A 16,661-nucleotide genomic window follows, 5' to 3' on the forward strand; every position below is an offset into this window, starting at 1 on the left:
TGTGGCATAAGCTGGCACATTCAGCACTGACCTATCTTAAATTCCACACACAAGGAATTTCAAAACACTCTGAAACTCTTCCAGATTTTGAAGCCAAATGCCAATTAACATTGAGAAATCTTCTCAAAAATGTAGTCTATAGGCAATAGTAGTCACATATGTACTCTAAAAATATAACATATTGATCATGTTCTTGGAAAGTCTAGCATATCCTGGGGAAGAACATATTTCTGTATATGTGTCAGTTGGGGCTGAAGGAGTACAGAATGTGGCAGAAGGATAAGGTAAGAGACATAATAGACATTAATAATGTGGAAACTCCTGTAGCATCTCCCAAACCCAAATGAATCATGATCTTTCCAGTACATTAACGTACTTCTTTCGTTAGAATGTGGGGCCCGTTCCGACCTAATCACGTTGTCGGATGAAAGAATCATAGGAGGCTCTAAGGCTGAGGAAGGAGACTGGCCGTGGCAAGTCAGTCTACAGCTCCATAATGTTCACCACTGCGGAGGCACCCTAATCAGTAACACGTGGATCCTGACAGCAGCTCACTGCTTCAGAAGGTGAGCTATCTGCCATCTGTGGACAACTAGGAGAAACATGTACATGAGAATTCTACCCACTAACCCCAGGACTGAAGCCCTGGTGGTGCAGTAGTTAAGAGCTCGGCTGCTAACCAAAAGGTCAGCAGTTCAAATCCACTAGCCACTCCTTGAAACCCCTGATGGGCAGTTCCACTTTGTCCTACAGGTTCACTATGAGTAGGAAACAACTCCGTGGTAATGGGTTTGGTTTTCTTGGTTTACCTCCAAGACTAAACTTGATTAGATTGAGCTGGAAATAATCCAATTCAAAAAATTAATGAGTCATTTCTTCCTATCCACGATAGCAAAATTACCATCTTTCCTTCAGTTTGGCAATAATCTACTGTTATTTCTCTGCACCAGGTAATACAGCAGCATCATGGTGAAGAGCAATGGTTTATGAAACAGAATGTTTAAATACTAGCTATGAAAACTTAGGAAATTTACTGAATTTCTCTAAGCCTCACTTTTTTTTTTTTTTCAAATTAGGGATGATATTATTATCTATGTCTCAGTGATATTGATGGGATTAAATAAGCTAAAATAAATATATGTTAAGTGTTAGAAAAATGAATTATTTCCAGAGATTTGTTCATTATATCATATAAGGTGATCATCAGGTTAATGGCTGACATACAGACTGCCCCGAGCTCAAGCCAGTTATTGAGTTGATTCCGACTCATAGCAATCCTATAGGGCAGAGGAGAACTGTGCCAAAGGGCTTCCAAGGAGCTGCTGGTGGATTTGCAATCCTGACCTTTTGGTTAGCAGCTGACCTCTTAATTTGTCGTTAATTTATTCTTTCAGAAAATTATTGAGCATCTGCCATGAACACAGTGTTATTATGTATTAAAAAACCCGTTGCCGTCGAGTCAATTATGTATTATAGCTACTAATATAAAGTACTGCTTCTGCCTTCAGGGAGCTTACATTCTAACATTGGAGGTATACATGCACAAAAATAATGATCAATTACAGTGAGTGCCATACATAAAATGAATTTTAACAATTCTCAGATAATTCCTAATCAAGGGGACTAAAGGCTACTGCCAACACTAGGGTACTAAGCTGCCAGTGGTGGGTAGGTTGCATAATCTTATTCTGTTGGTATAAAGAAAAAGTCATATTGCTCAGGAAAGAACTTCTTCAGACTTTGGCATGATGAAAACCTGCTAAGTTCAGACCTATCTTATTCATGGGACAACCTAGATCCTAATAGTTGTTTTTTAATGGAACGAAACTCAAAAATTCACTCAGAATAGTGATGGCGAACTGAACTCAGGGTGTCCCTGATCATATCTATTCTCTTAGACTCTTTTAATAACTCACTGCTGTCTAAATCTCAAGCTCTTTACTAGTATCTAAAGCCCTTCACAGACATATCAGTCTAGACTTATTTCACAAAGCATGAATCTTGAGCTTCGGCCACACAGCATTATTCTTTCCCCTGGACTCTACCTACACTTTCCCACCTATAAGCATTTGCTTAATCTGCTTCCTCTCCCTGAAATGTTGTCCCTTCCAAACCTCCATTTCTTCCTATTGGACTTCTATTAAATCTTCACGGCTTTCAAAAAAAATTCTTTTTGCAAATTTGAAGGCACTACCTCGTAACACAGAGCCTTGGTGTCTCCGTGGTTAAGAGTTAGGCTGCTAACCAAAAGGTCGGCAGTTCAAATCTACCAGCCACTACTTGGAAACCCTATGGGGCAGTTCTACTCTGTTCTATTGGGTCACTATGAGTCAGAATTGACTCTGTGGAAGTGGGTTTGGTTTGTACCTCATAATTCAGTGTTTGTTACAAAAGTGTTTGTTACAAAAGTGTTTGTTAAATTAAGAAGGTGTGAAGGTTAACAAGACTTGTGCATAGTTTTTGGAAATACAAAAGTTTTAGGAAATCCTAAATTATTTTTTCTTATAGCTTTCTTATAATTTGACATTTTTAAACACAGTGAATAAACTTGAAATTTATTCTAAAAGATGTTCCCACAATTAGCAAATTTCTGATTTATTGCTACATCTCAGGTAATACAAACCAAAAAAAAACCAAACCCCCTGCCGTCGAGTCGATTCCAACTCATAGCAACTCTATAGGACAGAGTAGAACTGCCCCATAGAGCTTCCAAGGAGCGCCTGGTGGATTCAAACTGCCCTTCTCTTGGTTAGCAGCCGTAGCACTTAACCACTACGCCACCAGGGTTTCCCAGGTAACACAAGGAATAAAATTTACAAGCCATTTCAATTTTCATTGCCACCTAAAAGGCCAATCAGCAGGAATGGCATTAATTTATTTCAATCATTCCAGAGTGTGGGAACCAGAAATGCCTGGACTTGGCTGGCACTTAACATAGCCAAGGATGCATAGAAACAGTACTCTTCTGATCCCCATTCAGGCCCAAACACAAAAATCTAAATAAAGAATATAACTATAATGAAAACCACAGCTATAAACATCACCAATAATTACAAAAGAAATCCATGATTTTTAAGTCTTCGAACATTTTTGAATTCTGCTTCCTCAAATCCTTTGAGTCACTACCAAGATTAATCCACTAGAGCTAACAAATCACATAAACTATATGTCTGCATCCTCCCTATAGATTCCCAGCTTAACCTGATAGGCACTGAGAACCTATCAATACGAGTTTGTTTGGGGCATGACCAACCCTACGTCAAGATACACAGAAGTGATAAAGCCCTCTTAGGGAGCGCTCTTGAATTAGTACCTCTTTTGTGAAGCTTTTGCTAGTGCTCTGTTCCCTACCATCCTATTCCCACAGAAATGTGCTTATCTATCTTAAACAGTAGTCTCTGTGATTTATTATAACTTATTTGTCCCTGTCAGTCTCCTCCACAAGTGTGTGGAGCTCCTTAAGGGCAGAGATCATAAATTAGTAATAATTTTTTATTCCAAGAGACTCATACTATCCCTTATATAAATAGATACTTAGTAATGGCTTGTTAAACTATACTTAATGAAAATAATAGCTATCTTTATTGGGTGCTTACTCTGTGCCAAGCATTGTACTTGACACACTTCACTTGCCTCAGTTTATACTTAAAGCTATGTGAGAGGGTATTACTAATCACATTTTTCATTATAAATAAATGAAGAATCAGTGAGATTAAATAACTTGCCCTAAATAACACTGCTAGTATGTGGCACGTTTCTGTCAGTTGCCACTGAGTCGATTCCAACTCATGGTCACCAACTATGGTATAGCCAAAATTTAAATCCAAATCTAGCTGGTTCTAAAACCGTGCTCTTATTCATTTGCTAGAAAGAAGGGAGGGATGGAAAAAGGAAGCAAGGGAGGGAGGGAAGAAAGAAAGAAAGAAGAGAAAGAATCTTCACAATATAACTTTAATACAGGAACAATATTCTGTAAAGATACTGAGCAAAAAAAAATGGATGTAAAATCATGGATTTGCTTGTTTTAAATATTTTTTCTTTAAAATTTTTAATTAGGGTTCACTCTTACACAAACTACTGTACCTTATAAAAGTTTCTTGCACATATAATTTTTATTTTCTGTATCAATTCACTATTCAAACTCCAAAATACCCTTCAATTGTTATTTTTTACATTTTGTTTTTCTTCAGCCTTAGGACCAATGTTTAGCTAGTCAACTCTCCAGTTCACAGATCCTTATTTGCCTCAGTATGTGAGGCCTTTTTCTCTTTTTACTTTATTATTTTCTCCTGTCATTTCTGGGCCCCTCCTTCAACTGCCCTCCTCGCACAGATTTCGCACTAATAGATTTGAAATATGTCTTTAAAAATACATGAACCTGCAAAACCTATAGTGTTGTTTGGGGTGGATATGCTCTTAATTTATATAAGTAGCATTGTATAATAAGTCTCATTGTTTCTTACTGGTTTCACTCAACTCTGCAAATTTTCATCTGGTTCGCTGGTGCATAGCATTCCATAGCATTCATCCACCATATTCGTTCATCCAGCTGGGTTGCTCCAACTTCCCAATGCCACAAAGAGTACTTACAAACACAAATCTTCATATGTGTATTTTTATAAACCTTCAGGAATTTCTTTGAGATACATACCGAGTAGTACATGGACAGCCTCTTAAATACTTTCCAAAAGGGCAGAATGCTTTCCAGAAGGGCTGTAACTGTTAACATCTTCACCCACAGTGCAAAAGAAATCCCGTTTCTTCTCCTCACTGACATTTAGTTTCATTCTCCTTTTTAATTTTTATCATTCTCATGAATATAAGTTAAAATCTCATTGCTATAATTTACATTTCTCAGATTATTAGTGAGTTTGAGTATCTTTGCATATATCTATTAGCTGTTTGGACTTCCCCTTCCATGAATTACCTATTAGTATTCTTTTCCCATTTTATAATGGTTTTCCTGTCCTTTTATTTTGGGTTTATAGAAGTTTTTTGTATATTCTACAAGAGTTTTAGATATCAAACACTGCAATTATATTTTCATGGTTTCTCATTCATCCACTAAACTTGTCTATGGTATGTTTAATTTTGATTTAATTTAACCCATTTTTTAACTTATGGTTTATGTTTTGAGAGTTGATCTAAAAAGTCACAATTCCTAGGCCACAAAGATAATGCCCTACTTTTTTTTCCTACTTTTTTTATGTTAGTGTTTTGTCTCCTCTCTCCCTCTTGCTCTCTCTCTATCTATATACATATAAAAAAAAAAACATATACACAACATAATTATGTATGCATGTATGTATATTATATGTGTTTATATATAGATTGTATATAATATATATGTGATATGTATCAAAATTTTCAACATGCATTAAACTTACTGCAGAAAAATCATTCATACATTAACAAGACAAAGATGCCCCTCACTACTACTACTAAAATGGAACTTCTGGCTAAAGGCAAGGAAAAAAAAACAGAAGAATTGGAAGAAATGAGTCAAAACTAAAATTGTCATTATTTCAGACTTGCTAATTGGTTAGAAGAGAGATTTTAGGAAAGGGAAAGATCAAAGGGGAGTTTTACCCTACAGTAATGGTCATCAAAGTTGCAGGAAATCCTCACTGGAATAGAAAAGCACCAAGAAATTCATCGCCCAAAACATATTTTCTAAAATCTTTCTGTTTCTTTAGATAAATGATCATTCATTCTGCCGTAAGAGTTAAATCCATTTACTAGCTTGTAATGCAGGAATATATAGCAAAGAGATGTCAATCAAATAGTTCCAAATGGGGAGGGGGGAAAGTGGCAAACATGAAATCCAAATATTCGAAATGCTTACAATTCTCTATTCAAATAACATGTTCTCATATTTTTTAGCTACTCTGATCCTTATCAATGGACTGTCACCTTTGGTCTTTCTACAAGATTTCCTAAACAGAAAATAAGCATAAGGACTATTTTAGTCCATAAAAATTATAACCCTGAAACTCGTGAAAATGATATCGCACTTGTACAACTTAACCAAGGAGTCACCTTTACCAAAAATATCCATAAAGTGTGTCTCCCAGCACCTACCCAGTATATTTTGCCTGGTTCTACTGCTTATGTAACAGGATGGGGATCTCAAATCTATGGTGGTAAGTATCTCAGGAAAAACAAAACAACAACAGAAAACACTGTTATTTTCTATTAAACACATTTTAAATTAAGGAACATCCGGAGGACAGGTTCTGTGGACAGAATCATCCTATATTCTGGTTATTCCTGAGTTCCCTCAGCAAGTCAAAGCAGTGCCCCTAGAAACCATGGAGATTTCCCAAATACACTCAAAGGAAGTGTAAGATAAAATGAATACGATATTCTTTAATGACCATCCAGATTCAGAGACTCTCTAGCACTCAGATGACTCCCCTATTTAAAAAAAGGATTCAGATATATATACTTTAAAGGCATTTGCAGTACTAAAGTATTCTGAAAAGAAGTTAACTCCTGCCTCTAGGACAATGAGATGGATTGACACAGTAGCTAAAGCAATGGACTCAAATACATCAAAGATCATGAAGATGGTACAGGACCAAGCAAAGTTCTGTTTTGTTATCTATAAGGTCATTATGAGTCAGAGCTCACTCAAAGGCACCTGGAAACAACAACTAGGGCAAGGAACTCTGGTGTACATAAGCATTGCTTATGCTTCTTTACTGACTGTAAAAATAAAAGGGAGGGCAATTCGAAGAGAGCTAAGGAGAAAATAAGAATATCAGCCAGATAGTGGAAAGGTGGTGCCAACAATTTCCACAGCTTTTTACCCATGTTGTAGATTGTCTCTCTGAGGAATAATACAAAAGCTTTACTGCCCAAGAAAATATGTCTGTATTTTCACTACCCAAAGAAATCTGGTATAGCAAATAGAATTTGTGCCGATTATGTAAAACTATAGCATTGCCAATTTTGAAAAAACATCAGCTTAAAATAGATTAGTGCTTTAGCCTGAAAACAGATTGTTTTCTCTTTTGCTGTTAGATTAAAGGACATTCAATACGTAATTTTCCAATATAAAGTTGATCGGTGGATAATTGAAATGCTACTGGTCACTTTTAACACAGGAAATTTATTTTCCCTCAAGGTCTAAGGAGCTCTGTATCAGAAAGCTATAGCAAAAAGAGAAAAATTGATCTATGTAAAGCAGTTATCCTTCTCTACTATGGGAACCTTTATTGGGAAGAAACTCCTAAGAACGTATTCAATAGCCTTCCTTGCTGAACAGGGAATAATGCTTGGAATACATTTGTTCCTTCCCATATTCACCATGTTGTAGTTGTTAGGTACCATCAAGTCAGTTCCAAATCATAGCGACCCCATGTACGACAGAACGAAACACTGCCCAGCCATCCTTAAAGTATTTGTTACGCTTGAGTCCACTGTTGCAACCACTGTGTCAATCCATCTCGTTGAGGATCTTCCTCTTTTCCACTGACCTTCCACTTTACCAAGCCTGATGTCCTTCTCCAAGACTGATTCCTCCTGATAACATGTCCAAAGCATATGAGATGTAGCCTTGCCATCCTTGCTTCTAAGGAGCAATATTCACCATAGAGTCATTAATTTATATATCCTGAAATCCATTTACTTTCTGTTTTACATTTGACAGGCAACACAGTTCCAGATCTAGAGCAAGCAAAAGTTTATATAATAAGCAATAACGTATGCAATGCACCAGCTAGTTATAACGGAGCTGTTTTGCCTGGAATGCTATGTGCTGGACTTCCTGATGGTGGAGCAGATGCCTGCCAGGTAAGTCAAGATAATGTATCATTGTCATCATCCAAGAACTTTGTAAGCATTTATTAGTATGTGATTTTATAATAGACATAAAGCTAATACAGTTAAAATATTTAGCCCTGATTCTCTGCAATTTATTATCTAGATTTTGGAAATAAAATTCTTATATGGAGTTAACCTATCATGAAAACTAAATTTCGACCAGTAGAATGCAAAGTGGCCATGCATACAAGCTCAATAATTATACATACCTAGACTTGAATTCCTTAACCTCTATAATCAATAATAAAATAAAAGATTTATTCATTAAAAGTCAGACAATAATTAAATTTTAAAATCTAAATATAACTGAATATTAGCACCTTGAAGGTAGAAAATTTATGCCAAAAGCCTAATTATTTGAGTCACAACAGCTCCCACAGCTGTGAAAAAGCACAAATGTAAAAAAATTAGAATAAATATTTAGCCCTAGCCTAGAGTTTTTCAAGCAAATATACAAAAGCAAACAATAATTACGAAATTTTCATTAGTAATTAGAATAAAAATTTTAATGTTAAATTTTTTAATCAAATTAACTGAACTGAATTGATGTGTTTAAGCCTTTTGATAGGTTTTCCTCGTATATCTGAAACCCAACCCCAAACCCAAACCAAACCAAACACATTGCCATTGAGTCGATTCCAACTGATAGTGACCTTATAGGACAGAGTAGAACTGCCCCATAGGGTTTACAAGGCTGTAATCTTTACAGAAGCAGACTGCCACATCTTCCTGCCACAGAGCAGCTGATGAGTTTGAACTGCTGACCATTTGGTTAGCAGCCAAGTGCTTAACCACTGCACCTCCAGGGTTCCTTAACCTGACCCCATATAGTAACGGAAATAACTACTTAGTGTAAGAAATTAAAAATTCTTGTAGCCTGGAATTAAGTAAAAAATCAATCTGTTTTTATTGAGGAATCTGCTGTTACTTTCACGGGTAAATTATACGCAGAAATATAAGGTTTATTCTTTCTACCAAATGTTACTGAATTCCATATTTAGTCTTTACATTCTTGGAAAAGTGGATAAGAAATAATATTTTGTGCGAAGAACCCAATCCATAAGCACCTTCCCCCAAATGAAGCATTATTATTGACTGCAAGTTGTGTGTGTGAGTGGAGGGGAATTGTTTCTCAATTTACAAAGTACTGTTAATTACCCACTCTGCCCTTTATTTCTTTTAAGTGGAGACATCTCTGTGGCAGGGAGTGCTCTTGCTCCCCTTCCCACTCCTCTTTTATTGCTAACCTTCTAACAGCAAATTGTCAAGTTTCATAATAGTTTTCCAAAGAATTCACCCATCAAATAAACAATACACCTCCACACTCATAATTCTTGATCTCCTAAAAGCGTTAGTTAAACCTGACTTGGGAGATTTAAAAGGGTGTTACTCATGCTTTACTCATTTATGATGCCCCTTACCTGCTGTGTGTACAAATTCTGCTCTTCCATCGAGCCCAGTTCAGTAATAGTTCATCATGAAGCCTTGCCTATGTGTTCCATTCCAGGCCTCATCAATTTTCTGCCAAAATACTATAATGCATAGAGTTTGTGCCTTAAAAAAATTGTACTTTTTACAAGTTCTTATGAAATCCTATTTGTTTCAGTTCATTGTTTTTCTTCATTCGTTCTTTCAATTAAAATATATCACTTTTAATGTGACAGGCGCTGTGCTAGCTCAATGCACAGTACACATTCTTTCACTCAGCAAGGCTGTAGTCGAAAAGACAAAGCTCGAATGCCTGCAGACAGGCAGCAAAGCTGGCCAGGTACAGGAAAAATTACTTGGCCCTCAAAGTTTAACATTTGCTTCCCACTCTGGCAAAGATATCATACAGAGAAATTTCTTGCTAGAGAAGAAAAAGCAGCAAAAGCGCAATGATAGGAAGGTAACTGGAGTACGTACGAATGATCTAAAGGAGGCAAGTGCCTCCATCTCGTGCTTGCCGTGCAAGTTGGTGATTCGCATACTTACCTTCTCCCCACCTAGACCAGTAATTAAATAGGTATGAGGAGAACTATCTACTAAGAGCAGCCAAATGTATGCCAAACTATTCCAGAGGCACACTTAGTAATAATAGCTGGCTTTTATTAGTCCTGATTATACACCAGGCTTGGCTTAAAGTGCTTTATATGTTAATTTGCTTAAGCTCATAAAAACATTATTTACAGATGAGGAAACTGAGGCACAGAGAGCAATTAAATCACTTACCCAAGGTCACATAGCTAGTAAATGAAGGAATCAAGATTCAAACCCAGGCTATCTAACTCCAGAATCCAAAGATAACTCACAGCATGTAAGATTTGTCTCAATAACTAGCTTATTACGTGATAAATATTTTTGGCTGGTTTATTGTTATAATTGGCTGTTAAGTATTTCAAAAGGAGTGTTTGACTCAATGTCATATAAATTTCTTTTCAATTACTCACCAAAAGTACAGTTTTCAAGGATATACTATGAATCTGACACCATGTAGGGTGCTATGGATATGAAGATAAATGAGGCTTCTAGAAACTTACTCATTCAGCAAATATTTATTTAACATATCCTACAAACTAGAAGCTTAGGATACAGCAGTGTATAGAATGGCTATGTCCCTGCCCCAAAGAAGCTTATAGTCTATCAGGGGAAACCAAATTATACAAGAATCACAGATGCACTGAGTTTCACAGAAATGGCCAGCTGCTGTAACAAAGACAGCTAACCTATTGAGGGTAAGTTCAAAGCAGCACAGAAATATGATTTTATAAAATAATGAATAAGAAGTGATAGAGATATGGGAACACAGGCAATCAAAAACCAATCCAGCCCAAAGATGGAAAGAGGTGGGAGTGAGGAGAAAAGGAGCAGGTCAGAGAAGGCTTCCTGGAGAAGGTGAAGCCTGGAATTAGTAGGAGTCAAACAGGCAGTCAACTGAAGGAAGTCTGGGAAATGTACTTCTCATCTTTTTCTCAGACTTGCTGAAGGAACAACTTCTATACTTGGATAAGTCCAGTAATTTTTGCATGACCTGGTATAATATTTCAGTATGAAATGTCAGGCTGCCATTATATTGTTATAATGGATGTTACTTCTTCCTCTGCTACTACAGAGAGTAACTCTGAAATGTGCTGGCATTGTCTTCACACTGAATAAGTACTCATTCTGTTTTCTTCAGGGTGACTCTGGTGGCCCACTAGTACAAGAAGATTCTCGGCGACTTTGGTTCCTTGTGGGGATAGTAAGCTGGGGGTATCAATGTGGTAAGGCAGATAAACCAGGAGTGTACACTAGAGTGACAGCCTACCGTGACTGGATTGCCCAACAAACTGGGATCTAGCCCAATAAATGCATCTCTGTTGCAGTCTGTCTACAGATGTGCCTGTCTGAAATCCTAAAGACTGAAGTGTCTATTTGAACAACATGTTGCATTAACGTGTTTTAACTAATACCATTTAATCTTTCTCTAATATTAAGGATCTTACATTTTCTAAAGGAAACTATATGAATGTTGCTTATTACCGTGGCTATGTATGGGTGAAGGTGCCCTAGTGGTGCAATGGTTAAGCGTTCTGCTGTTAACTAAAAGGTCGGTAGTTTGAACTCACCAGCCACTCCATGGAGACAGAAGTGGCAACCTGCTCCCATAAAGATTATAGCCCTGGAAACCCTACGCGGCAATTTGACTCTGTCCTATAGGGTTGCTATGAGTGAGAATCTACTCCACGCCAATGAGGAATGAGTTATGAACAGGTGAAACATACTAAACTCGTTACAGAATTAACAATTTTATTGCAGGTGTGATAAGTGCCCATCGTGAGAAAAACAGTACACCTTAAATGCTCAAGTAGATAGTGATAGTTGCACAACATTGTGAATGTACTTAATGCCACTAAATTCTACATTTATAATGGTTAAAGTGGTAAATTTTATTACGTGTATTTTTACCACAGTTTTTAAAACAGAAATGTATACTAGAGGAACCTGGACAAGTACAAAGGGTCAGAGGAATCATCTGTGAAGAAGTCTCATTAAAGCTGAGATCTAAGGGAAGGGTAGAAACTCACCAAGGAAGAAGTGGTAGGATACCATTCCATACAGAAAAAGCAGTGTGAGACCAGAAAAACACTACTTATTTGAAATTTCTGTTTACTTAATACCTTAAAGTGGTATGAGTCCTAAAATTAAATATTAAATTAATTATGTGAAATCATTATACAGCCATATAGAATATCAATCATCCTGTAAGAGCTATGGTGGTATGTACAATGTGCTCCCATAGGACTAAGTGATGAGTTTCAGGCATTTAAGTTCAAAGCTAAAATAGCTCACTTCTCAAATGAGGCCCAAAGAGTTATAATTCTAAAAAGCTATAAATTTCCATGAAGAACTTTATTGAAAATATCCTGCATCTACATAAAGAAGAGTATATATCTCTTCCACAGAAAAGCTGAGGAAATATACCTATACAGTCTTCCCAGGTACTTTACAACTACACAGTACTTTTTAACAGCCAAATAATAGATATCTTAAGAACTAACAAATCTATTATTTTGGAATGATTTTCCACCACCAAGTTCCCACCAATGGCAGTAATTTAAAGAGTTCAAGGATTCCCAATGGCTATATCCAAGTAATGAATTGAAAGTTAATGAGGAATAAAAGGGAAAGCAGTTTGCTAAGAAATAGGTTAAATAGCTTAATTTCAATAAAACTATATTGGAAAGAGAAGGAGCTTTCTTTTCTCATACAAAGAGCATAAATTAAATAAAATTCATTAAAATTTAATGCCAAACTAAGATACAACAATTGGTCTCTTCCCATCTGGAGCAAAAGGGAGTGAAGGAAACCAAAGATTCAAGGAAGAAATTAGTCCACAGAACCAATGGTCTACACAAACCACAGCCTCTTCCTGTCTGAGACCTAAGAACTAGATGCTGCCTGGTTATCACCACCAACCGTTCTGACCAGAGATACAATAGAAGTTCCTGGTTAGAATGGGAGAAAAATGTAGAACAAAACTCGAATTCATAAAAAAAGACCAGATTTACTGGACTGATAGAGGCTAGAGGAACACCCAAGACTATCGCCCTAAGATAGATACTCTTTTAACCTGAAACTGAAGCCACTCGTGGAGGTCACCTTTCAGCCAAATAATAGATTGGCCTTTAAAATAAACACCACCACCAGTGAGGAATGTGCTCCTTTAAACAAACAACTGTAAGAGACCACGTGGTCAACATTTACCCAAAAGAAAAGATGAGAAGGCAAGGAAGGGCAGGGAAACTGGATGGATGGAAACAGGGCAGGTGGGAAATGGTGAGAGTATTGACACATTGCAGGAATTGTAACCAATGTCACGGAACAATTTGTGTATGAATTGTTGATTGGGAATCTAATTTGCTGTGTAAACTTTCACCTAAAGCACATTAAAATATTTTTTAAAAAGGATATATAAAAAAATTAATGGCACAGTAATTTAAATAGTCTGAATCATGGACATTACTGAGTTTTAATGGAATCCTAACGCATGGGAAGCTTGGGTTTGCATGAGCATCTAAAAGTTAACTCACTACCCATGAGGATCAGAACAGCTGTATGTGTTGTAATGAAAACTTATTGCTTTCCTGATTTAAAATTGTAACGAGACCTACTTTGAAGTCATTCTCTTTTAAGGAAAAGAAGCTGCAATATAATCAATTCTTGGTGTAATGTACAAATAAATCTTTGGTACACTTTATTTCAAATAAAGCTCTTAAAATATTTCTCCTACCTAATTATTTATGGGTGTCATGATTTCTGAAGGCCAACCCAAAATAATTTATTTAATTGGTTCTTAAACAAGAGAACTGCCAGCTAGACTCTAAAGGCTTGGCACTTTCTGCTGCCTTATAATCAAGGCCTATAACTGAGGCAACTGTCCAGCTTGACACTCCCTGGCTGCACGCATGTGAGGACATTAAGCTGGTAATTTTAGAGTAAACATCAAGGGGGATGTGCATGGGTGTGTTTTTGTGTGTGTGTGTGTACTCTCATATAATCACAAACATATTTGTATCTATTCCTGTGTATTGAAAGTTACATAAAGGTGCCATAGAGCAAATGAATTTTTTTAAAACAATAAAATGTTATTATTTAGCAGAATATGCAGTATATGTATATTTTATGACAAGACATAAAAAACCAGAGAAATACATATTTTTTAAAGGCTGCTTTTTTACGTACCAATGGATTCCTTTTTCCTGACACCTAAGTGAATCCATGAAAGTAAGTTTGAATATTTATGGGTGTTGAGAGTGGTTCCATAAATCCTTTCAGCCTTTAAAAAATCACTCTTGAAACTCTAGCAAAAATTTTCCAGCATTCTAACTCAATGCAAGAAAGGATCACTTATACCAGGAAGAATCCTGTTCAGCATGTAGTTTAAAATACCGAGTAATAAAAAAGCATTGCAAAATGAGCATTTGTTATTCAAACTGAATCCTCCTGAGTTTAAAATAGTGAACAGATCTAATGAAAAGAGAATGTCTAAGAGCACTGAGAGCAAACAATTGACTATTTCTGCACTACTTGGAGTGTCTTAATTACAAACAGGGTAGATCATTTATTTAACAAACGTATTGAGCCCTACTATGTTCCAGGCTCTAAGGAAAGAAAGAAAAATAATATGTAGTTTTTTACTCTTAAACACTCAGAGAACAGAGGTGTTAACAAACACAAACACATAACACAGTGTAACATAATGGACACAGCAATAACAAGTAGAATATTTAACACAGGATAATCCAAGAAGATAGGGCTGAGTCCAAGAAGGCTTGGGGAAAGTAAATTTATTTTATAATAATATAAAAATTGAGTCTTCCAGAACATTAGTTTGCCATCAGCAATACTAATTACCTTGTAGTTAGAGAAAAGGAAGCTAAGAAGTTCTCAGATTACGAATCTAAATCTTTTACTGGCTCTAATTTATACAATTCACTTCCTATTTTCCAATTTCCTAAATATTAAATTGTTCGAAGAGACCCAAAGTAGCTTTCATCTTTACATTTTTACATGTCCACATAATCCAAACCTCAAAAGTCTGTCCTTTCCAATTCTAATCAGTTTGATTAATCTTCTGTGGGGACAACAAGTCATTTCCACCTATGTTTCTAGTGGTTCATTTCTGTAAGAATCAGTTACCTTTTGAAGGAAGAGGTCCCTTATCACATCATGGGAGATTTTTTGTTTTGTTTTTTGAACATTTTATTGTTGTTTAGGTGAAAGTTTGCAGAGCAAATTAGTTTCCTAATCAACAGTATATACAGAGCTTGTTTCAGTGAAATTTGTTGCAAACCCCTGAATGTCTCAACACTCTCCCCACTTCCTCCCAGGGTTGCCCATGTCCATTCACCCAGCTTACCTGCCCCTATCATCCTTCTGAACTTTGTTTTTGGGAAAATGCTGCCCTTTAGGTCTAATATAGTTGATTGTTCAGAGATGTACATTCCTCACTGGTATTATTGTTCATTTTATAGGCCTGTCTATTGTATGGTTGTAATGTGATCTCCAGGAGAGATTTCCATTCCAAGTTTGAAGGGTGTATAAAGGCCATAATCATGGGAGTTCTACTAGTCTCTATCAGACTAGTAAGTCTGGTCTTATTTATGAGTTTGAATCTTTTTCCACATTTCTCTCCCATTCTGTCCATAACCTACAATTGTGGTCATGGTCAGAACAGTCAGTAGTAGTAGCTGGGCACCATCTAATTCTTCTGGTCTCAGGCTAGTGGAGTTCATGGTACTGGTAGTCCATTAGTCCTTTAGACTAATTATTTCCTTGAGTCTTTGGTTTTTTTCACTCTTCTTTGCTCCAGATGGAAAGAAACCAATTGTTGTATCTTAGAATGTCTCATGGGAGGTTTGTAAGCAGAAGCTGAAGGAGTACGTGCAGAAATGTTTTAGAATATTTCTGAATCGGGATGGACTTAAAATGAGATCACTTCCAAGGTCCTCTCCAGTCTAGCATTTTACCCATGATTAGCAAGCATTTTTTGAGGGGCAGAAAGTCTTTGGTAGAAAGAGGAATTCACAAGGGTAATTAGAGTTTGTTTGTTTGATCTGTGGCATCGCAACCATTAACCAAATCACCTAGTGTAAAAAAATCAAACCAATTAGAATTCAAATTAACTAGAAATTTATTTTGGAGAAAAAGGTAACTGAAATAAATTGACGAATTAATAGAAAAAAAAGAAGCAGCAGCTTGCGAGACATTTTCCAGGGCTATCTCTACATCTGTGGAGCCTTGGTGACACAGAAGTTAAAAGCTCAGCTGCTAACCAAAAGGTCGGCAGTTCACATCCACCAGCTGCTCCTTGGAAACACTATGGGGCAGTACTACTGTGTCCTGTAGAATCACTATGAGTCAGAATTGACTCAATGGCAACAGGTTTTGGTATCTCCACATTTAGCCTACCTCCAATAACAAAAATTAGAATGAAATTACTAAGGAAATAATGGGTTGATATGTTAAAGAACATATATTTAACATATGTTAAAGAACCCCGGAAACCCTGGTGGCATAGTGGTTAAGTGCTACAACTGCTAACCAAGAGGCTGGCAGTCCAAATCCACCAGGTGCTCCTTGGAAACTCTATGGGCAGTTCTACTCTGTCCTATAGGGTCGCTATGAGTCGGAATCGACTTGACGGCAGTGGGCTTTTTTACGTTAAAGAATAGTTTTTACCCTATACGATTCATGCATTTATCCACTCACTCATTTTTTATCCATCCATCCATTTAACCATTCCTTCATTGATATTTTTTGAGTGCATATTATGTGTCAGACATTATTCTAGACCAGTTAAACCATGTTCT

At 36.6% G+C, this 16,661-nt stretch overlaps 1 protein-coding gene across 1 annotated transcript in view; it reads left to right on the plus strand.

Moving 5' to 3' along the window:
• The window catches only part of TMPRSS11D (transmembrane serine protease 11D), a 77,631-nt gene extending 66,485 nt beyond the window's left edge, over nt 1-11,146 (plus strand). The window contains exons 7-10 of the mRNA XM_049886165.1: nt 389-566; nt 5,884-6,143; nt 7,655-7,797; nt 10,985-11,146. Coding sequence (XP_049742122.1) covers nt 389-566; nt 5,884-6,143; nt 7,655-7,797; nt 10,985-11,146 — 743 coding nt within the window. The remainder of the gene's footprint in view (nt 1-388; nt 567-5,883; nt 6,144-7,654; nt 7,798-10,984) is intronic.
• The last annotated feature ends 5,515 nt before the right edge of the window (nt 11,147-16,661 follow it).

This window comes from Elephas maximus, chromosome 5 (assembly GCF_024166365.1).
Source record: "Elephas maximus indicus isolate mEleMax1 chromosome 5, mEleMax1 primary haplotype, whole genome shotgun sequence".
NCBI classification, from domain to species: domain Eukaryota; kingdom Metazoa; phylum Chordata; class Mammalia; order Proboscidea; family Elephantidae; genus Elephas; species Elephas maximus.